Genomic DNA, 21,883 nt, shown 5'->3' on the forward strand with positions numbered 1-21,883 from the left:
CCAGGACTGAGATTGTGTCTTGAAGCTCATCCAGTGCCTCCTCAAACCCAGCGGAGTGGTTACAGAAGCAGTAAAGGGAAAAGAAGTCAGTGAAAGCAACAGCAGGGGGTCGGATCCAGGGGCTGTTGGAGGAAGGGTTATGGGAGAGCGGCTATTCTAGTGGGACCATCATAAAATGTGCCGTGCTTGGAAGCACAGGGGAGTCAGGAGAATGGCAGTGAAGGTCAGGTCTCGTTGCTCGTCTTTATTCTCAGCTTGTGTCTCTCACATTTTCCCGCTTTTTAATTTATTTCTATTTTTTTTCGTATTCCCTGCCTCTCTCAGGCCAGAACGGCAGCGGCGCTGCAGGACGGGCCCCGTGGCCGGGACCTGTTCCCGATCCTTGTGTTCCCTGCCCGCCACGAGCCCGGTCCGCTGGGAAGCCCAGCCCCTCCATAGCGCCGGGAAGCGCCAGCGGGGCAGCGGGGTGATGTCACGGCTGTCGCTGCCCGCCGATGGCCTCCTGCCAGCCCGCCTGGCCCCCGGCCCCGGCCCCGCTCCGTCCCCAGCAGCAGCATCCGGGCGCGTCCTGCGGGAGAACGGGATGCGGGCTCCGCAGCGTCCCTGTGCCGCCGGCAGCCAGGGAAACGGGGAGCAGCACCGGAGCACTGGGGTGGGGACAGGCAGCAGCTGAGCCGGGAAACGTGGCTAGAGGTAGCGGCCTGAGGAGAAGCCGGGCTGCGTAGAAGGGCAGGACGAAACGGGACACCAGTGTGCAAGCAGACCCAAGAATCCATCCCTGGTGCTGGGCCATCCTGGGGGAATGGGAGGAGCCCCTTCGGAGGACAATAAACTCTGGAATGAGGGTGTGGGCTGCTGCTCCTCGCTCCCCCCCTCATTCCACATGCATGATGATACCATATCCCTCCATCTCGCTGGCTCTTCTTGGGGTTTTTTCTCTCTTTTTTTCTTTTTTTTTTTTTTTCTCTTTTCCCAGAAATTGTATTTTGAAGACAACCAAAAGGAGAACGTGTTCTGGGTGTGGCTGCATGTGATTTACCCAATAGCCAAAGTGGGGGGGCGCCGAAGGGGAAAAACAGAGCGTCTGCTGCTGAAGGGAGTGGAAGCTGAGGGCTGCAGTAAGTGATGGGGACCCTGCGTTTGCTTTCAGTGCTCCTCGAAATAACTGAATAGTAGAAGAGAATGGAGGGAGAGAGTGTGGGGGAAACTTTTTGTTGCATGCTGAGGGTGTGCGTGGAGCAGGGCTTAGCCATCCAAGTGGGAAAAGAGATGGGGACTGGAGAAAGGAGATGGGAAGAGGAACAAAGCAGGTGGTGTTAAAAGTTCAGTCCAGAATGTGTCAGAACTATCTGGAAAACTGGCCACATGAGAAGGGAGACAGGAGGGAGGCTGGGAAGACCAAATGATCATGAGACAAAAATGGGTACAATAAGCAAAGTTTCTGAAGTATAGGGAAGGGTATACCAGTTCCTGCCTTACCTTTCCTCTGTTCTCCACTCCACAGGGATGAAGACCTCTGGAACCTGTATACTCTTTTGTGTCTTAACACTCTTCTTGTCCCCAGCTGGTGAGTCCTTATGCCCAGGGGAAGGATTTATTCCTCTTCTGGGCCCTGCAGAGTTTCCTACACAGAATAATGTGCAATGATCTACAGACAAAGACAGAGCTATGTAGAGGGGTAGTGAAGGGGGAAGGACTGAACAGGAAAGACAAGGTAGATATAGGATTTTAAAGAAGAAATTAGAAACTGGAAACAGTTTCCCACCTGTGACACTCTCCATTATTTACTGGGAGTCACAAGAGTCAGAGGTCCACAGCTTCTACTGCAGGTATGTTATAGTAAGCAAAACATCCAGATGAAGCTGAGAAAGAGGGTGAGGTGTGCTTTGTGCTTACTGCTGTACCACCTGTGTATACATAATCTGCAGGGCATTTCCCAGTGCTCTGCAAAATTTGTTCTGTCATAGTTGTGACACATTTGCTGTCACTAGCAATTCCTGCTGGAATGACCTCATTCCAAGCCACTCAGCTGCTGGGAGGTTTTGTAGTATTTGTACAGCTGTTTTGAGAAACCTCACCTCTGTAGTTTGCTTTTGGTGGTAATGGTTGTTTTTATTCTATTTTGTGTCTCCATTACTTTGTTTGCTTGGAGATACTTTGGCAAAAATGCAGATCAAAATTGTTTTGCTGGTTTTTTAAAAAGCACAACAACAACAACGAAAAAGAACAAAACAAGAGGGCAGCATCAGACATTATACTCAGAAGTCTCAGGACAGATAGTGAAAGATTAATTTCAGTGAATGGACAAAGCTTCGTCCAGGGAAGACTGCAAGTAGGAGAGAGATGACTACCTATGGCATTCAAACTGGGTTATTCCAATACCCTCCTTGATCCTCCCCTCATGCTGAAACCTGATTCTGCTCCAAATCACATTTTTTCCTTTAAAGGTGCCCACTAAGCAATGTCATGTTTATAACTGTGAAGCAGGTAGGTGAGGCATCCAAGAGATGAGCTTATCGGTGGACTACAATTTGAAAGAGGGGAAAAAAAAAAGGCTGTGTTTTTTATTATGCATGAAGGAAGCCTGAAAGGAATATTTCTTACTTTTGAGTATTTTGTTTTAGCACTTCTCTTTGGGTTTGTTGGTTTTAACTTGGAAAGTAACAGGAATCACCAGCTGGTCTCTCATTGTTTCTTTGATTTTGGGTAAGCTACAGATTTGGTGAGTTAGGGTTGCAGTTCTAGACCTCAGGAATGAATTTACTGCAGCTTGGATAAGAAAGTTTAGTTGCTTATAAGGCTTATTTGTTTGGTACCATAGTAAATATAAATTGAAGTGACTGAAGGTGGGATAAGAAAATCACCCTTTTTGTGTCCTTGCCTTGTATGCAGAGATTTCATTTCACTTACATCCTTTTGTTTTAGAATTGGTCTGGTTTTCTATTCAACCCCTAGGGGAAAACAAAATTCGTAATAGCTGACTTTTCAATGTTAGAAAAGAAGGAGGAGCCTCCCTGTCTTTTCTACATGTCTCTTCAAATCCAGCACTGCTGGCTTCTGCAACGGTTTCAGGATTTGCATCCTTCCTTTTGCATCAGGAACAAATGAGAAAGTGCTCAACACCATTTTCTCCTCTACTTGTTGCAATTAAGAGATTAGCCAGAACAGGGGAAGTTTAGGGCTGTATTAAATTATGTACTTAAGTTATTATTCATGTCTGGCTCTCCCTGGGTTAATCGCCAGCAGCTGAGCCCTTGCTAGCAGCTGGGTGGGGAACAGAATATCAGGGTCCAGCAACTCCTGTAATGCTGTAGAGCAGGATTATGTAGGGCTCCCAAGAGACCCCCTGTGGCCTGCAAGTAACTGCCCTTGGAATGTGGAAGAACTATGACAAAAACCCCAGACCTGACAGTTTTTACCCACACAGTGATCCCATTAAGAGCAGAAAGCTGCAGGCTGAGGTCATGGGATGTAGCGGGATGTAGTGATTTTTGGGCTGGTCCTGCACACATCCCTGCAGTGCCCCAGATCACTGGCTTTTTTCCTGCCAGCTCCTTCCTTCATCCCACCCCAGTTATGCAGACATTTCCCTCGTCTGTGGTTAGCAGGAAATATTTTCCTATTCCTGGCTGCTGTAAGGAAATTGCTCTGTCACCCTTTATATTTGAACAAACAAACAGTCTAGCCCAGCTTCAATTTCTTTCATGTAGCATGTACAGCCAAGCCTTCATCATTGCCCTTCTCCAGTTCACCCAGAGGCTGAGAGGGGAAAGATTATCTGCTCTGTAATTCCTACCCAGGCTGGATGCTTTGCCTAAGGAGCTATTAAACCTGCAGTCTGCTTTTACTGTACCAATGACTCCATCCATGCCCCCAAGTGAATAATTTCTATGACTCAGTTTCCTCTTATAAAATAGAGACAGGGATTTTGCTCAGCCTGCAGAGCAGGGAGGCCACAGGGACCTTTTTTTTTTCTTTCAAAATACATCAAAAGAGGTTTCAGAAGGGCAAAGTCTGGTAGCAGATCTGGAGGTATTTACTAACTTGTCCCTGTGCCTAGCCATTGACCTTGTGGAAGCAGCGGGGATAGGATCAGGACCTGCTGTATCCATGAGCCTTTAAACAGCAAATGCAGTGGAGGCTGAGGCTGAGTGGAGAGCATTTCTCCCTTCAGCAGAGGGCAGTGGTGTCTCCTGGATAGATAAACATTAAAATTTCACAAAGCCTGCAGACTGTAAAAATCTGTCTTTCTTCACTCCCCTCTCTTCTCTTGCAGACTGGTTTCCATGGATGGTCAATGGGCAAGAACTGGAAAGTGTAACTGGTAAGTATTACAGGCATGTTAATGTGCTGAAGATCACTCATGTGACCCAGTTGTCCTGTGGAGTTACAGTCTGTTTATTAGAAAATACTGGTTTTTTATTTCCTTGCCTCTGACATTGTGAGCTTACCTTTCAGTGAAGATTAAACAAGCTCTCTAAGACAACCTGCTACGTGTTACATGCTCTTTACAAATAATTCTCAAGTGCAGGGGTCCTGAACACTTAGCTGAAGGGTATGAATTTATGTTCACAGTCAGGGGTTGTGGGAGATCCACAAAAGCTGGTAAGTCTTCAACCATGAGATGCTTGGGGAACTCCACTGCTGCTCAGAAAAATCCTAGGGAAAATGGTGCACAAGCAGCATGGTGCTTTAGTAGTGAGGCCATTGGGAAAGAATATTGACTGATCTTCTTACTGGCTGTGTTGTTGGGGGTGAATTGCTTTATCCCTCTGGACCTTCATCCATTTTTGCAATATGGTAAGATAAAAGGAATGTACATTTACATCATGCTTCAGCACCCAAAAAGGTTTGCCTTTTCTTCAAACCTGAAACTCCTGGCTAAGCCTGCAGACATCTCCCAGCTATGATCCTATGATGTGTAATATCTGGGGTTTCCCAGAAAACTGTTCAGAAGCCAGCCCAAAGCATGCCCTCCAAGCATCCTTTCCTTCATGATTTACCTCTCCACCACTCCCCCAACTTTGCCAGCAGCTGCTTTTAAAGAAACTCATCCACTGATGAATTTCTGCAGTTAAGGCTAGGTTTTGGGGTTGCCTCCCTCCTTCTCTGCCATGAGTGCTTCAGCTGTCTGTCCTAGTGCTGCAAGAGGCCTCAGCACCTTCATTTCAGAAGTCTTTCTCTCCCACCAAGATGCCAACAGTGGCCAGATCTGGGAAGTCAAAATATGCATCCAAAATTCACTCAGGGTTGATACAACATGTGCACTAAGAAATCCACTTCCAGGCCAGTCACCACAAAGGGGAGTGGATATGGGGGTGTTGGGGGTACTGTTGGATTACATATTTGCTGGGTTGGATCCCACTGTCTCAGGAGCCTATGATGGCAGGAGAGGTAATTCAAGCTGGCTCTGGCTGGCTGTGTAAGGACCATACAGTAAAGACAAGCTTTTTCAAGGACAATCTCTTTTCCAGGTGGAGTTACCCCTGACAGCAGCTCTGGTAAGATCCAATCTCTTGGAATCTTCATGCTTCTTTTTCTCTTTTTACCACTCCTGCCTACACAGATACAGAAATTATCCATTATGCCCAGGAACTTCTTGTCCTGCTTTTGGTGTGCAGCAGCATTCTGCTAGCACTTACAGCTGTCTGGGAATCCTTTCTGTGCTCCATGCAGGGAGATGAATTTAGGGCGACTTAATGGTCTGTTCTCCAAGGAAATGACAATATCACTTAATGTACCAGGGCTCCCTGAAGATGTTTCCACTGCAGGAAGCCATGAAATTCAAAGCTCACACATCCTTGGCTTCCAGAGAAGGTGACAGAAACAAAGAGACTAAATGATGAGGGTGAGAGATTGGACAGGTTCAAACTGGGACACAGGTTGCAGATGTGCTTCAGTGCTCGGGAGACAGAGGTGCCAAATAAAACCCTGAAAGTAGTGAAGCAAACCCTGAGCATTGTTTGAGTGGGGAAGTGGAAATGCTGTTCTTTCGGTACTGTCTGCCCCCCCCATACCTGAGGCTGTGTCACAGGGGGGCAGCAAAATGTCTGCAAAGGGAAGGGTAGTGGAGGACTTGGAAGATAAACACTTAGAGCACACAGTGTGTGTCCTTAGAGAGTGGAGATGGCCTCAGGAGAAGGACACAGGGCTGATGGGAGTGAAGGCAATTGCAACAATGGGCAGTGGAGGAAAAGAGAGGCTCAAGAAGCAACCTCCCCACCTTTTCAAACCTTACTCTGCGTTCTGGCCTTGGGGATTGTTTCTCTCTGCTGGACCAGTCTCTCAAACACATCCCTCTGAGGTGAAGACCAGGCAGGGCAGGGAGAGGGTGAACACATGTGGCTGATGCTATGGTTCAGAGAGGCAGCTATGCATGGCTGTTCTGTGTGGGAACTCCTCTGAGAGTGGTGTCTTGCTCTCTAGAACATCAGCTCCACAGTTTGTCCTCTGCCCTGACTCTGCTCATCCACTGGCTGCAGTATTTGTTGTGGGTCAGACAGCACTGGAAGAGGAAAATGGAAGTGCAATATTGTATCTACAGGATGTATGATCTTCGTGGTTGGGATGGGAGGTGAAAGCAACTGTGTTCAGTGTATGAGGCCTGACAGTCTGTAGGAGAGTAGATAGGACTTAGTGTCCAGACCAAACTGGTGGTTACTGACCTACATCTAAAGGTTGAAAGACTAAAAGTGAAGCCTTTACAACTAACTTGGGTCTCAAAAGGTTTACTATTGAGAGATCAAGCAAAAATCTTCACAAAGGATGTGCCATTGGGACCCATCTTTTCTCTGCAGCATCCTGTCAGCTCTAGCACACCCAGCATATTTGCAGGGAAAGCCTGCAGTTACTCTGACAAATCAGATAATAACAACACCACAATCAGCATTGTCTATGAATCAGATGTGAGATGCCTACTAGTCAGGGCTGGTAAGCCATCAGCAGAACAGTGGCAGGAGGAAAAAGACTGGAAGCTCAAATTAAGATCTTTCAGTACATCTCTTTTTCCAGGTGCAGCTGTCACACCACCTGCGCTTCTTCCTCCTGGTGAGTTTATTCCCAGTTTGCAGCCACATCTTGTAGACCCTCCTTCCCTCTCCTCACACAGTTCCTTGCACATCTGGAATCCCACCTTCTCTGACTGCCCCTAAGCCCCACACTCAAAAGATTAATTCTCTTTAACACACATGTTTTGTCTCTGCTTCTGGTTAACACTGTGGCACCTGAGCAGAAGTCCTGTGGAATTGCTCATAAGCACTTGTACCTGGCAGTCAGTTCTCTGAATTCCTTTCCAGTTTGTTACTGGGTAAATTATAAAATGTACTGGTTTGCTGTGGGACAGATGGGTTACTTTATCAGAGGGAATAACAAACCAACTTCTTTTTAACCCCTTGTCATGGACATTAAAGAACCAATGGTGTTGGGATTGTGTTTCTTAAAGGTGTGCATCACTGTTCTTTATGAAGGGCAGTCACAAACTCCTTTGCCTCTTGACTCAATGAAGAGTAATTACAGAAGCTAAAGAAATTTACCTGACCTTTTAAGTCAGAATGTCCTTACAGTGTAATTTTGAACAGTAGTGGTAATGCTTTATGGGAAAGCTTAGGCAAATTTTTAGCGTTGTTGACTGCATAGCTGGCACAAGACTCACATTGGATTTATACCTTATGATTTCATGTCAGTAACAATGAAATCTTTCTCCATATTAGAAGTTACAGTAGAAGGTTCTTGAAGAGTTTTCCAGATATTTACTTTGATTAAGCTGATTTCTAGGAAGGAATCATGGTAACTAACTAACTTTGCTACCCTTTGTCTTCCAGTTCAGTCTGACAGCGAAACGTCAACAGCTTCATCAGGTGTGTTTTAAGTTTGCTGCTTGCACTTCCTCCCAGACACCTTTTTCAGACACTCTGTTAGCTCTCCAGAGGGGTTCTGTCTGGGCACAGAACTTTGTCTCCTGGAAAATTGCTTTAAATTGTTCCTTGAGTTAGAAGTACTGGAGAATGATGGTAGTGGGAGTTGAAGCCTTCTCCTGGAGGGCATGCCTGGGAAGGGAGGAGCTGGCAGATCAGCAGAACAGATAGAGTGGGTCAATATTGTGTCAGTGTCAGTGGCATTTCAGAACCATGTGCAAGAAAATCCATTGTAGTTAGTTACAGGGTTGATTGTCTAGAAAAGAAAGGAACTAGATTTATGTCCTGAAATGTGATAATTGCACATCTATTAAAAACACATCTTAAACATGCAATTGATATTTACATTTTGTTTATATCTATCTGTCCCCTTTACAACATGTGCCTCCTGTATTCTGGGTGTCCAGTGGGCTTGGTTTGCCTTTCACTCAACTTTCCCTTCCTTTTGTCTTATGAAGGAAGGGGATCAGAAATGTCTGCACTATTTTCTGCTTCTCTAAACCAACCCCACCTCTCACATGAGAGCGACAATAGATGCTGGGGTCCTTCCTAGAAGCCTGGAGGACTGTTCCTAGTGATTAAGTTGTATCTGTGCCTGAATGAGTGCACCTGGCCATGATGCTGGATTGCACCTCCGTGTTTGTGTGTGTGTTCTCAGACTGTCGGGAGGAAAAGTTCCCTTGCACGCGCCTGTACTCCGTTCACAAGCCAGTAAAGCAGTGTATCAGCTACCTCTGTGTTACAAGGTAAGAAACCAGCAGCCCCTAAGAAAATCACTAAAAACTGCCCAGAAATGATATGTCTGGTCCAGCAATTGCTCGCTGTCAAGACTAGAGCTTTTCTCTGGGAACCTCTTGGTGAGATGAATCCTATCCTCAGAGTGTCCTTTTAGGGTAATTATTTAAAACAGCAATGATTGCAGTCTGTGCAGCACAAAGGAGCTGTAATGTGCCCTAGACTGTAATCCATATTTAAGGTATTGGATCATTTATAGGGCCATGAAAATGATCAGAGGTATGGAGCACCTCTCTTACAAAGACAGGCTGAGAGAGCTGGGATCATTCAGCTTGGAGAAGAGAATGCTCCAGGGAGAACTCATTGCAACCTCCAGAACCTAAAGGGGACATATAAAACAGAGGGAGAGAAAATTTTATATGGGCAAGTAGTGATAAGACAAGGAGGAATGGTTTTAAACTGAGAGAGATTTAGATTTGATGTCAGGAAGAAATTCTTTACTTAGAGGGTGGTGAGGCACTGGCACAGGTTGCCCAGGAAAATTGTCAGTGCCCTGTCTTTGGAAGGGTTCAAAGCAAGGTTTGGTGTGGGGCCTTGAGCAACCTGATCCAGTGGGTGACGTTCCTGCCCATGGAAGTGAGTTTGGAACTAGGTGATCTTCAAGGGCCCTTCCAACCCAAGCCTTTCTATGATTCCAAGATTTCATGAAGTCTTTACAAAGATTATTTTGCTATTGAGCAGTCTTATTCTAGGCTAAGAAATCGTAAAATGTGGGGTTTGCTTGCTCATTAGTGAATATACATGTTTATTCCCTGTAACCCTTTTTTGTTTCTTTGTGTCCCTGTGCCCTCCGCTGCTGATCCTGGTGATCCCGCAGCGTGCGTCGCATGTACATAATAAACAAGGAGGTGTGCACTCGCATTGTCTGCAAGGAGAATGAGGTCATGCAAGGTGAGTGGTATCACAGACCAGCCTAGCAGGATAGCTGCAGCCATCTGACAGAGTCTCCAAGCTTACGGTTGGCTTAGACCCTAATCCACAGGTAGTAGCTTCCCTGGACTTTGAAAGAGTTCTAATGCAATGCAGTCTTGGATCTAATACACATGCCATGATAAAAAAAACTGGGAGGTAGATATTGTACTACTGAGAAATATGATAGCTCTCTATTCCTGAATCTTGATCGTGGTCTAGTAGTCCCACTACTACTTCCTTTGACATTAAGCAGGCTAAATTTCTGTCCATGAATAGAAGCAGGATCCAGTCTAGATTTTTTATGCAGTTTCTGTTTCAGCAAAATACAAGTGGTTTTAATATGTAATGTACATGCATAAAGCCAGAAGGAAATTTATAAAAGCCTAAGGACTTGATTTGCTTGCCTCATGTATATGGGGATTCAGCCATTTCAACAGTTTCTGTAGATGCAGTGAAGGATGTACCTCTAACAATTCTGCTGGTGAAGAATTTGAAGGAAGCTTTGATTATCTGTCAACCTGTGTGTGTCTGTTTGTCCTCAGATGAGATCTGTCGCCAGCTGGCTGGTCTTCCTCCTCGACGTCTCCGCCGATCCGGGCAGCCCCTGCCCCTCCCTTGCAGACAGCTGCTGGAGCAGCAGCGCAGGCCTGGTGCTCTGTGAGCTACCAACAGCAGGAGAGGAAAAGGGAAGTCATTATCCACTACCTACAGTCCAAGACAAGTGCTTCTTGTTTGTGATTCCCCCATCATTTCCTTGCTTCTATGCCTTCTTCTACATCCTCTTCTTCAGGTGCTGCAGTGCACAGAGTACCCTCTCTGCTAGTCTGTCATGGTACCTGTTGTCATCTTTATAATCTATTGCTGAGAATGTGAGATTCTCTCATCTTTTCTCTCACACTGCCTGGCAGGCTGTGAGCTGCTCATTTCCCAGAGGTCCTTATAAATGTGGTGCACCTTCTCTTGCTTTGCCCCTGGAGAGAGATAGAAATGAGGACAAGATGTAGTCCTCCCCAGTGGTTCAGATGCCCTAAGCTGCAGCTCATCTCACCTTCATGCCCTAGGACTCCTGCCCTAGATTTCTTGCCTGGCATCAGCATGAGCTCGGATGTGGTTGGCCAGCCTCTCCAATTCTCCCGAGCCACTGAGTTTGTTGTGTGATAGCACATTCTCCTCCTTGTGTCTGCTGGCCTCAGGGAAGTGTCAGAGCTTGGAGATGAGCTGTCCTGAACCCAAGGCAGACCTCATTGTCCCTGAGTGGCAACAGATCATTTGTAACTACCTCTGGGAAGTTTTTGTCTCAAGCCCATTGCCTCCCTCACACACATCTGCTACCAAAAGGAAAAATTGTGGATTTAGTATGGCATTATATTTTTCTCAAGAAGACTACGTTGGATCAGAGTTCTGCATCTTCTACTCCTCCTCTCCTTTCCCCTGTTCTTGTCCCTCTCTTCCCCCTGAAGACATCTCTTGACACCCATTCCAGGAAAGTTCCAGGGAGCAGAAATTACAGCTGCCTCCACTCCTAAGCCCAAGAAGAACCTGTGTGAGCTGACATAACCTGTGACCTTGCAATGAATTATCTTGTCACAGTGTCTTATCTTGGTCTGGCTACCTCCACACTCTCCCGTTACTGTGCCTGCTTTCAATCTCCAGCTGAGTTCCTACCTCCTGACCTGGAAGCTCCTGCACAAAGCAGAAAGGAGTAGCAAATTGGAATTGGATGTGGGAGCAGAATCATTATCTGGGACTGCTGTTTATCTGGGACCTGGGATTTTCCTGCAGTCTCTCACTGTGCTGGCCTGCACAGAGCCAGGTGCTGATGGGGAAGGTAAACATATCTGCAGGTATAAGCACTTATACAGGCCAGCCTGGGCAGAAGAACTCACTGTGGCAGCACTGAATGTCTGGTCTGCCCAAGGACTTTGTTTTCTAGATATATGGAGAACATATCCAGCTATATGGCAGTTTTAATGATGAAACCAGGTAGGGTAAATGGGGAAGAGCAGTCAGAATTGTATTAATCACTCCATGTTACTCTTAGTGGCATGATTCTGTGGGACACCAGAGGATCAGCAAGACCCTGTCTCTAGGATCTCTGGGTTGTTCCCAAGTAACTGTAAGCCATTTTGCTAGATTTGGCATTTACTCCCCTCACATGATAAACTCTTCTGCTGAACAGAGACCATTCAGTCTTGTAGGAGCACTGCCCTGTTGCACAGAGCCAGGGTCACACAGTACTGGGGATGGTTTGCTGCACAGAGGCAGATGTCTCAGAAAAAGAACAAAACCATTCGTGTAGGACCACCTCTCCAGGACCTGCATTTCTGCTGTATGCAACAAGAAGCTGGCTACATCCTCTGTGTAGGGGAAGACACCCTCTGCAGACAGATTACATATGAGATCAAAATTAGCCCTAGGTGGGCTAAATCTCTCTATATTAATCCAGTATACAGGAGAAAGAATTCCAAATCACACAGTGACTAGAATTTTGTCCTACATATAGGAGCACTGCACTGCTACTCAGAGGATGATGCTCCTCTTGAGTACTCCAGGCTCATGAGACTAGGAATGAAGGAAGAATTTCTTTGTACTGAGAGGGTGCATATTTCTGTAGAGATGAGGGTACTGAGAGCTTCATCTCAAAGACATTCAAGCCACTAGCAGCCACTGGCTTCCATGCTGGGATACCTGTGAAAATTGCCTGTGTGGAGGAAGGTAGGATGGAGATGGGATGTGAGATCTTGGAAACTGGACTAGGTCAAATATGCACTCTGTATTTAGAGGTGAATATACATTGCTATAGATACATAACTGGGTAACATAGCTACTGTACAGCATATAGAAATTTAACTTTCATACAGGTTGGGAAGTGGTTAGAAGCCTTTCTGTTGCTTGCTTTCAGCAGTGACAGGAAGAGGTGCTCCTGTCCAGGAGAACACTGTTTTAATGCTAGAGTCTATATAATCCATATTAAAAGAAAATTTATTTCCTGTTATTCTTGGCAACTCTCATGTGTTTGAGTTTATTTGTCTCTTGCTGTATTTCCTCCAGATTTGTGAGGAGACTTGATTCCAGATCGAATCTATTATTTGGAACCTTTTACTCCCTGCTAGTCTAGTCTTCTGCTGTAACCCTCCTTTCACTCATAAATCACTGGTCTTCCTGGGAACTCTTTTTTTTCTAGAGAAACATAACATTTTCTCCAAATTTTTTTTTTTATCATGGATAGCTGTGCTAGATTTTCCTGACAATTGGTAGCTGCGGAACACAGAGATAACTCCTCCCAGCACAAGAAATTTGTGCTGAGGACACATCTTTTCACTGTGCACATGCCATGACTTTCTGGTGGAGAATTAACACCTCCAAATAAATTGGCAAGACAACTGAAATAAGAGAAAAACTGTAATAAACATCACATAAGCAGAGAAGAATTTGTTTGCTACAACCATTTAACTTCATAATGGGAATAACTGAGATATTGCATTAAAAGTTACACATCCAGGTCAAAAATATTAGGAAAATTTCTTTTTCATTGATTTTTTTGACTTTTTCATAGTTTCATCAGGCACTGACTCTACATCATATTTTGGTTGAAAAGATGAAGCACTAAGATGTGGGGGACTCTGACCAGTGTCTTCATGTGCAAGCAGTCAAGTCTCCATTTAGATGGTATTTCTAGAACAAAAGTGGCTGTGGGCCAAATTACCCATTAAGCTGACTCTGAGAGTGCCCCATAGATAATCAGGACTAAACCAGACAATGCAGGTTATTGCACAACACTCTCCTCCATGCCCCTTCCTGGCTGAAGCTGTGGTGTCCTGATCTCGGACTGCTGTAATGGACACAGCCTCAGCCCCTGTGACTGGAGATGCTGCTCCCACCTACACAGGCCAGACCCTGCTCTGTCTCATAAACTCAGCCTTTGCAGCGCTCCCATGTTGGCACTTTCCCCTGGCTCTGTGAGCCAAGCACAATCTATGCCATCAACTGTTTGTAATTCAGCTTACTCTTCCTTTTCCCTTACACTAGAGTCTGCCTGCTCTTCATTAGCACTTGTCCCATGCACAGATTTATCTCCCCTGCCACTCCAACCTGCCATGCTATCTGGACATCACTTTCTCTTGCAAGCCAGGGAAGTGGTTTTGAATACGCCTCCAGGTAGGTGTGCTGCTCTTGCAGTTGGGCTAGCCACAAAGAAAGCTGACAGCCCTGTGTTTAGAAGCATGACTCTGCGTTTCTGGCCGATTTTCATAACCTCTCCTGACCTGGAGCAGGAGTTAGATGCCCTGAGGTCACTTCCCATACAATGGCTCCTCCTTTGGCTGTCACAGCTCCCCAGTACCAATCTGTGTGACCAGTTTGAGGGCTGCTGTTCAAAGCCAGTGCTGCAATGTCTGTTCCCCAGTTTGAAGCAGTGCCTCACTGCTGGGCTTGTGGAGCTAACAAGCATGGGAAGGCTGTTGGAAGAAGCTGATCTGTCACCTGGAAGCTCCTGAAACTTGTTGCCTGAATCTTGTCCACACAATCTTGTGTGAACAAAGGGCATCGACATCGGCTATCTCAGCTTGGAAGGATCCCTCAAGGATGTACTGTGGCTGTCGTGTGGGCTTGTCCTTCACAGAAGGAACTGGTCCTTGCCACCCACCCAAAAAGAGCATCTCTACTAGAAAAAGAATACCTGGGTTGAAACCAAAAGGAATTCTAGTTGGGTCTTTTTGTTGTTGTTTTTGTTTGGTTTATTTTAATTGTTTGGGTGGGTTTTTTTCCAGGAAGTATTAAAGTAAGCGATCCTGTAGTATTGACCCCTGACACCACATGGTGACATTATTTGACAGTGTACATTTGTCCAGTTATGAACAGCTTCTTGACTGGGGCACAAGAAATCTGAATTCCAGTTCTGAATCTCTTCAACCACTGCTCTCTGATCTTTAAGCATATTGTTTTTTCTCTTTGTTCCCTGCCATCCTTAGCCCCTGTAATACAGCAAGTTGAAACATACTCCCACAAAATAGAGAGCTGCATTTTCATCCATTAAAAAAAGTTCTTTAAATATGTATTTGTCTACTTTTGCTATTAGTGTAAATTATTTTTTCAAATAAAAACATGCTCAATAATATGAATTATATCAGTTAAAATGCAAACAGCATGTGCTTGTTGCTAGTACATTGAAGCATATTTTAAAAGTGAATTGTGAAATACATTCAATTCATTTAATGAATAAATTATCTATCAGAATGCAGTTTGGGGCATTTTACTAAAATTGCAATTTCCATACAAATACAGCTGGTCATAAATTAGCAAAAAGGTGTAAAGAGAAGCATATGTAACTCAATGTGTCTAACTAATAAGTCATGTCAGATCTCACCTGCTTAAATATAAGAATAAATGTAGGTTAAGCTGTGCATTTTTTAAAATAAATGTGGATATTGAGATAATATATGTTCCCAGTTAAGACCAAAGATAAACTTACATTGAAAGTTAGCATGCAGAGCTAACTTCAAAGCTGCTCAGATTGCTCAGAGCCTTGTCCAAGCTTGATAAATTCAGCAGGGGATGGAAAATCCACAACTTGTTCTAATATTGCACCACACTTAAGATGGAGAATAGTTTCCTGAGGTCAGATCAGAAATTCTTTTATTGCATCTTTTGTCTGCTGCCTATTTTCTGTTTGCTGTGCATCTCTGAGCAAACTCTGTCTCCCCTACAATATTGCTGCAGACAACTGAAGAAAATAATAAGAAACTTCTAATTAATACAAAGCACAAGTTTAATTGTGAAATAAAGCATTAAAATTATTGAAATAAATTCTCTTCCTTTGGGGAAATTGTGATACAAAAAATGCAAAATATGACCAAAAAATCAGTGGTTCAATTAAAGGATTTGCAGTCTGTGTCCCTGCAGCAGGCCACTTTCTCTATTCTCACACATCATCTACTTCTTGTGCGCTACCTTCTCACCCTGAGGTCACTTTCAATTTCTCTGCCTTGGGTTTGCTAGCCCTGGTTTCACTGTTTTGCCTTTAGCTGCATCTTTGACTCTTTTGGTCTGTCAGTTTTCATATTCTGTAGCTATTTCTTGGCCATGCTGGCTGCCAGCATCTTGGCTTTCCTTGTGACTTCCTTCACAGCCAGAACTAATCAGGGCTCCGTGGCAGTGCCAGTCGAGGGCCAGGTGGGTCTTGGCCTTTGCTGCCTTCTTGGCACCTTCAAAAGTGATTTGCTAAATATTGATATTAATCTAGTATCAATATCAATCTGTTGATGGACAAAAGGCTCTCTAACAGTTTAAAGTTAGAAAGTCCATGTTTAATCAGCATTGGGTAAGTGTGTGGGGTAGTTCCCTAATACACACTGTGAATCCACAAAATATTCCAGTGCCTATTTATTTACAATAATAATGAATGCCCAAAATACCAATACATATTCATAATGCTAACACCTCCCATTCCCCACTTTGTATTAAAATTCATGGTAATGAATTTAAAAGGTCATTACACCTTTGTGGTTGGTTCCCTGAATTGAGTGGGGGGTCGTTTCTAGTGAGGAGGGGTCGTAAAATGATGAAGGACAACCAGTCTTCCTCACTCTGACTTTTCTACCTTTATAATGGCTGACATTACAAATGACACTTGGGGAAAGTCCAATTTCCTCCTTCCATGACTTTTAAATAGGTTTCCAGATGTAAGGCCTGTGTTCTTCCTGAACCTATTTATCAGTTTCTCCTCTCATTATAAGCACAGCTAAACAAACATACAATGACAAGTAATTCGTTATCTAAATCCAGGATTCATTATCTCAAATCCTGCTTCTAACCTAATCATTAACTCTAATTGGTTCCAGCAAAGTCTATCTCTAGCTAAAAGCTTTAGCTTTTCTAAAATTCTTAATTCTTTTTAAATTTGTGACTCAAAAGCATTTCTTTTCTGCCCGGTGCAGTGTGAGTGTAGTTGCTCCTGTGACTCTCTGTGCTGTGGTGAGCAGTGATTTTCTCATCAGCTCTGCTTGAACCCAGCAGTGTCATCACACACAGTCTCTTTTAGCTCCACTGTCCATCAGCTGCTCTCTTTGTAGTCGCTCATTGGTTTGGCTTAGGGAAGGCATCTGAACTCCTTGTAGTCTCTTTACCATTTCTGTTCCCTGAGAGTCCCCAGGGACACTGTAGATTTTTCATGGTAGATTTTTGCCTCTCCAATCTAAAAGCTTTTCTGGCCTTGTTCCCAGTTTTCCAAATTGGAAGTGGACCAGGCTAGCCACCCTTAGGATAATTTGTCTGTGCCTTACCTGTACCTGCACAAAAATGATAGAAGAGAGGAGTGGATCTGGTGTCCCCATGTTGAACACAGACTGGGCAAAAAGAAATTACCTGGCTGTGCAGGTGAATGCAAGATCAAGAGATGCTCATGAGGACTTCCAGCCAAGGAAGCCTTGTACAACTGCGAGGTACTCAGCACACGACTGACAGCCAAGGAACATCCAACACGCGATTTTTTACTGAACTCCCAAGATTTCTGTCTCGGTCTCTCCAACAAAATACTTCTACAAAGACAACAGGGAAGTTAAAATCACCCACGCCCCAGGTGCAAGCTCTTTTTGCACTGAGTAGCACGAGCTGCAGCACTGCACAAACATGAGCTAATCACAGGCAACACTGGTTTGCAAAACCATAACCACAGCTAGAAGGTGAACCTCGTTGTGAAAAACAGCAGTGCAAAACCAAGTTTCTCCCTGTGGCTAGCAGATGAGTGCAGAGATATGGAGCCAGTGACTTCCACTGAGGAGGGGGAAGGTGTGATCTGAGGCAGGGTGTGGGGTGCCCAGACCAGGGGTCTGAGCTGTAGGAAAATGGAATGGAGCCTGCAGCTCCCTGAGCACACAGAGGGTGTTCTCCAGGTCAGTGCAGAGTCAGGAGCTGGGTGAGATGGGCAGGGCATGCTGGAAGCTGAAGCTGCAGGCACTTCAGTGGGAAGAGCAGGGTGCAAGCAGCTCTGGTAGGTGCTTTACCCCCCAGCTCTCAACATGGGGAGGGTAGGTTCTGCTTTCATCAGAGTCTGTTTCTCTTACTGGCAATGAAATAATCTCCCAACCATGTCATGGTCTCAAGACAGAGAACACACTGGAGGACATTCAGCATAACTATGTGGATTTTAGTCACATTTCATATCTGCATTTATGATAGGTAAGCTATTCACTAGGTCTCAAACTCCTCAATCCAAGCTAGCCTCTTTCCTGCCTTCCTGCTGGTGGTTCCAGCAGGTGTCAGTCTCTGGCAGCAAGGGCTGGAAGTGCTGTGAGAGAGACATGATGGAGGGTACCAATACAGGCAGGGAGAGAAAATAATTGTGGGGTCACAAGGCCAGAATTAAGGACTTTTAATTCATATAAGAAACCCTGGACTAGGCTGGCAGAGAGCTGCAGGGCAGGAATGAGAAGCACTCACAGGGCTGCGGTTAAAAAATGTATACTCAATTCAATAGTTTCACCCTTATTTGCCTCATCCCCCAGCACCAAAACAAGTGAAACAAAAATAAACTGCAGGTCAAGTCTCCAGATAAAGATTTTGCAGTGCAAGCCTGGAAAGCTGAATTACTAGTAAAACACACAGTAACATATAACCTTATCACACACCCAGCAACCAGATGCCCTCAATTCTGCATCAGTGGCATCACTGACAATCCTGCAGCATGCAGCAGTGCAAGTTTTGTACAGTGATTCAGCTTCACATTTGCAAACCCCACCACCACATCATCCCTCTCTGGTGAAGTCCACCTCAGGCAGACCTCACACACATCCTCACTGCTTTTATATACCTCTGTGGTGCTGAATATGCCGCAAAAATCACTGCTTTGTAGTGCAATGGCTGAAACCTTCTCCCTGGGCATGGCATCCACAAATGCATCACAGGATGAATTGGCAGCTCTAGGAATAAGGCTCTCTGCCCCATGTCCTAAAAGCAAGCTGCTCTACATCTAGTGTGGGGGGTTTTTTTGCACCCAGGACTGGAGTAATGGGAGTGGTGTGCCTGGCAGAGGTGTCTGAGCAAGTGCACTACCTTTGTGTTGGGTCTGTCGTGCTAAATAGGGTGACAAAACTTTGTGGAGCAAAGGCAGTGCAATGTGTGTGCAATAAATGAGCACTTTGAGATATAGTCTCACACTTCGTATATGCTCATATAAAGTGAGCATGTTCTATGTGCTTATAATAACCAAGCATAGCAGCTTATTTATCTGACAGTGCCTGACTGCAGGGAGCTCCACCACTCTCCTGCTCAGCATCTCTGTGCAAGTCAGTGGCTGTGGTGCTTCAGCACTTGTGGAGCAGAGAAAGTTCTTCTGTTTGAGGTTTTCTCTTGAGGCCAGGGGAAGCAGGTGTCTGTGTTTCTTGTGTTCAGTGTAAAACCAACCAACTGCTGGTAGAGGCGCTACTTTCAAAAGGCGATTTCTGAGCAAAGGGTGAATGGAAAAAACAAATTTATATTTATAATGGTATGCACCAACACATGACTTCCTGTTGACTAAACAAGCAACCTCTCCTGTGCTTTTGGGCTAGATAATTTAAATTATTCACTTTACTTTTGCTGTCTAATTTCTTGGTAATTTGCTTTCTGAATCTTTCTTAAAAGTAATGGTAACATTCCTCCTCTCACCCCCCCCTTACACCTGACCACTGCTCTTCAGCCAGCAGTTCTTTCTCTGTTCTCACTCCAAGATAGAAAATAAAGCTCTGGGCACAAGAAACCTGAAGGGATGCTAGAACATCCTTCCATGATCCCAAAATGCTGGAGCAGTGCCTCTTGCTAGATAAAACTCCAAACACAGGAGCACAGGGACCCTCTCCAGCCTTCCCCACCAGCCTTTAACTCACCTGAGCTTTGATCAGAAATAGCGATGAAGTCATGTTCAGTATTTTCCTCTCCCATCTTCAAGTCCCTCTCCAAATTGGTTTTCATTGAGCAGAAAGGACAGAAAACTGGAGTGGTCAACATATCTCCTTATGTATTAGTTCCAGCATATGCTTGGCATATGTAACAGATTTGGCAATTTCAACCAGGGAGAAAGCTGGACAAGCAACCAGATCAGGGATCAGTGACTTTTCCAAGGTTTTCCAAATTAATTTTTTCTTTAACCAGAGCAGGGGTGACATCTGCTAATGAGCAAAATCTTGCTGTGGCAAGAGAGTGCAGCGTCTGTTTTAGGCAGAACTGCATAGGAACTGAAGGTCCCTCTTGAAATATCCCCTGACTTTACTACAAGACACTAAAACCCATCCACACCAGCATATTTCTGCTCTGGGGATTAGAGACAGAGGTAGGGAATCTCTGACACTGACTTTGTGCACTTGCACCTCACATGTGAGGGAAGTTACCAGCCTAAATGAAGGGCATTAGAAAGCCTACAGCAGTGTTTAGTCTTGAGAGCCTTGCCATTAATTATAGTTCATCTGTTTGTTCATCCATTCTTTCTTTCTTATCTCTGTGGAGAGCAAAGAAACTCTCAACATTTAAGGGAAAGATGTTTTAAACATGGAAGGATGAATTCCACTTACAGGCAGGACCAGAGAAAGGATCTAGTTATGAGACTTGACATGTAAAACCTTTAAGAAAATAACTTTGCACCAATGAAATTCATAGGGAAGACCAGGCTGGCCATGGAAATATTTCCTGACTCCTTTCAAAATAGAAAATTTTATATAAGATTTTCTACAATCTTTTGGCTATGAAAATTGAGAACCAGCACAAGAATAAAGGTGAATTTACTTTGATTTATTGAATTAAACACAAACAGTTGTGATCTCTGATTTCCAGAATGTTTAGCTTTTTGTTTTTGCTTTTCTCTTTTTTTGATGTCCTGTGTAAGAATTGTCCTCTTTGAATTATTAAAAGAAAATCTAGTATTAAAGTGTGATGTGTCAGTCTGCCTAGGAGATTTGTCACAAGATGCTACTAGAGCAAAGGCTGAAAAGGGACAGCTGTTTCATTAGCCAGACTGTTCTCTTAGACTCTGTTAAGTAGGACAGGGATTCTCAAGGATTTCAATCTCTTCTAGCTTTTGTCAAACACTAGGAGCCAGATCCTCGAGGAGGATAATTGCCACAGCTCTTGAGACCAATGCAGCTCAAAATTGTGCAGAGACAAAATGTGTGCTCATTGAGCATGTGTCCTACCCAGGCATTTCCTTCAGGGGTAGTACAGCCCATTCCTGGGCCTTGCAAGAGTGCTTCTCCTTTTCCTGAAGTATGCCATGCTCTCTGCTCTCAAAAACAAGTCCTCTCCAAGTGCTGGGCTAGAGAATCTGCTCTGTTCTGGCAACTCATCTCTCCTTTACGTGTTTTTGCATATACTGGTTTCACAAAGCCTTAGCATTCTGAAAACCAGTAATATTAATAAGGAAAGTAAATCAAGCAGAGAAAAAACGAAGAACTACCCTAGCGTGAGATAAACAAAAGCGCTGCTTCTCAGCCATGCCCCACTTGAGGCAGGAATGGAGCAGAGTCCCCTGGCTGCCTCCTCGGCACCCTGCCCCATCCCTTGGCTGTCCTTCAGCCCTGCAGAGGGGATGGCTGCCAGGGCAGGAGCAGAGCCTGGGCAGCCCAGAGCAGTGCTGGCAGAGCAAAGTGTGTGCATCCTGGCTGCCAGCCTGGCTGTGACAGCGCAGACCTCAGTCAGGGGGTCCCAATTGTCACCCTGCCACCAGCAGAGCTCGGTGCTGGTGCCAGGACCACCTAGAACAGCAGGATCCCACTGGTGCTTTGTGCACAGCTTTGCAATGCAGGTCTGCCACCACTCCTGGTGTGTTGACAGGGCTCAGACACAGGTGGCAATGTTCAGGTGCCCACTGACCCATGGGAGCTGAGCTGAGTCCCTCTCACTCTCATCTTCAGCTTCCATGTTGCTCCATGCAACTCCTGGGCCTTTCAGGGGGTCACAGAGGAGAAAGGGAAGTCTGCCAATTATTTGGTGTTCCCTGAGCTCCTTCCAGCAGGGTGGCTCCAGGTTGCCTCACAGAGCTGCCTGTGGCAGAGCAGGGCAGGGTCACCACCGTCCCTGCACAGCTGCGTGATGCGAAGCCTGGAGGGATGGTGTGGTTTTGCCCACATTCACACTAGTGGTACACAAGCTCTCAGGCCCCCCTCTAACCACTAGACAATGTTTCCTGCCTTGTTATGCTATTGATATTATTTCAGAATAATTTTGCAGGTGGGGAGGGCCAGTAGGCAGTGCGGGGAGGATGGTGACCAATGGGCGCTGAGCATCTTTCAGAACTGATG

At 45.1% G+C, this 21,883-nt stretch overlaps 1 protein-coding gene across 3 annotated transcripts; it reads left to right on the top strand.

Moving 5' to 3' along the window:
• Window positions 1-327: 327 nt before the first annotated feature.
• Window positions 328-12,625, top strand: MFAP5 (microfibril associated protein 5). Of its 3 annotated transcripts, none has more exons than XM_086882446.1 (10): window positions 342-693; window positions 977-1,118; window positions 1,505-1,567; window positions 4,277-4,324; window positions 5,475-5,501; window positions 7,012-7,047; window positions 7,821-7,856; window positions 8,572-8,659; window positions 9,526-9,599; window positions 10,163-12,625. In XM_086882446.1, exons 3-10 carry the CDS (start codon window positions 1,507-1,509, stop codon window positions 10,279-10,281), a joined length of 489 nt encoding a protein of 162 aa, XP_086738572.1. In that variant the 5' UTR covers window positions 342-693; window positions 977-1,118; window positions 1,505-1,506; the 3' UTR covers window positions 10,282-12,625. The 3 variants fall into 3 exon arrangements, with proteins under 3 accessions (XP_023778205.2, XP_086738572.1, XP_086738571.1); XM_086882445.1 differs by lacking the exon at window positions 342-693 and adding an exon at window positions 706-845; XM_023922437.2 differs by having other exon boundaries at window positions 328-1,118.
• Window positions 12,626-21,883: the final 9,258 nt, after the last annotated feature.

Source organism: Cyanistes caeruleus, chromosome 3, assembly GCF_971803275.1.
Source record: "Cyanistes caeruleus chromosome 3, bCyaCae1.hap1.1, whole genome shotgun sequence".
NCBI lineage: Eukaryota > Metazoa > Chordata > Aves > Passeriformes > Paridae > Cyanistes > Cyanistes caeruleus.

Bases quoted from the DNA above. Each gene is read 5' to 3' on its own strand.
- MFAP5 (XM_023922437.2), top strand. From the start codon at position 803: ATGGGAGGAGCCCCTTCGGAGGACAATAAACTCTGGAATGAGGGTGTG. The intron at 1,568-4,276 runs GTGAGTCCTTAT...CTTCTCTTGCAG, and splicing joins ACTCTTCTTGTCCCCAGCTG to ACTGGTTTCCATGGATGGTC. The intron at 4,325-5,474 runs GTAAGTATTACA...TCTCTTTTCCAG, and splicing joins AGAACTGGAAAGTGTAACTG to GTGGAGTTACCCCTGACAGC.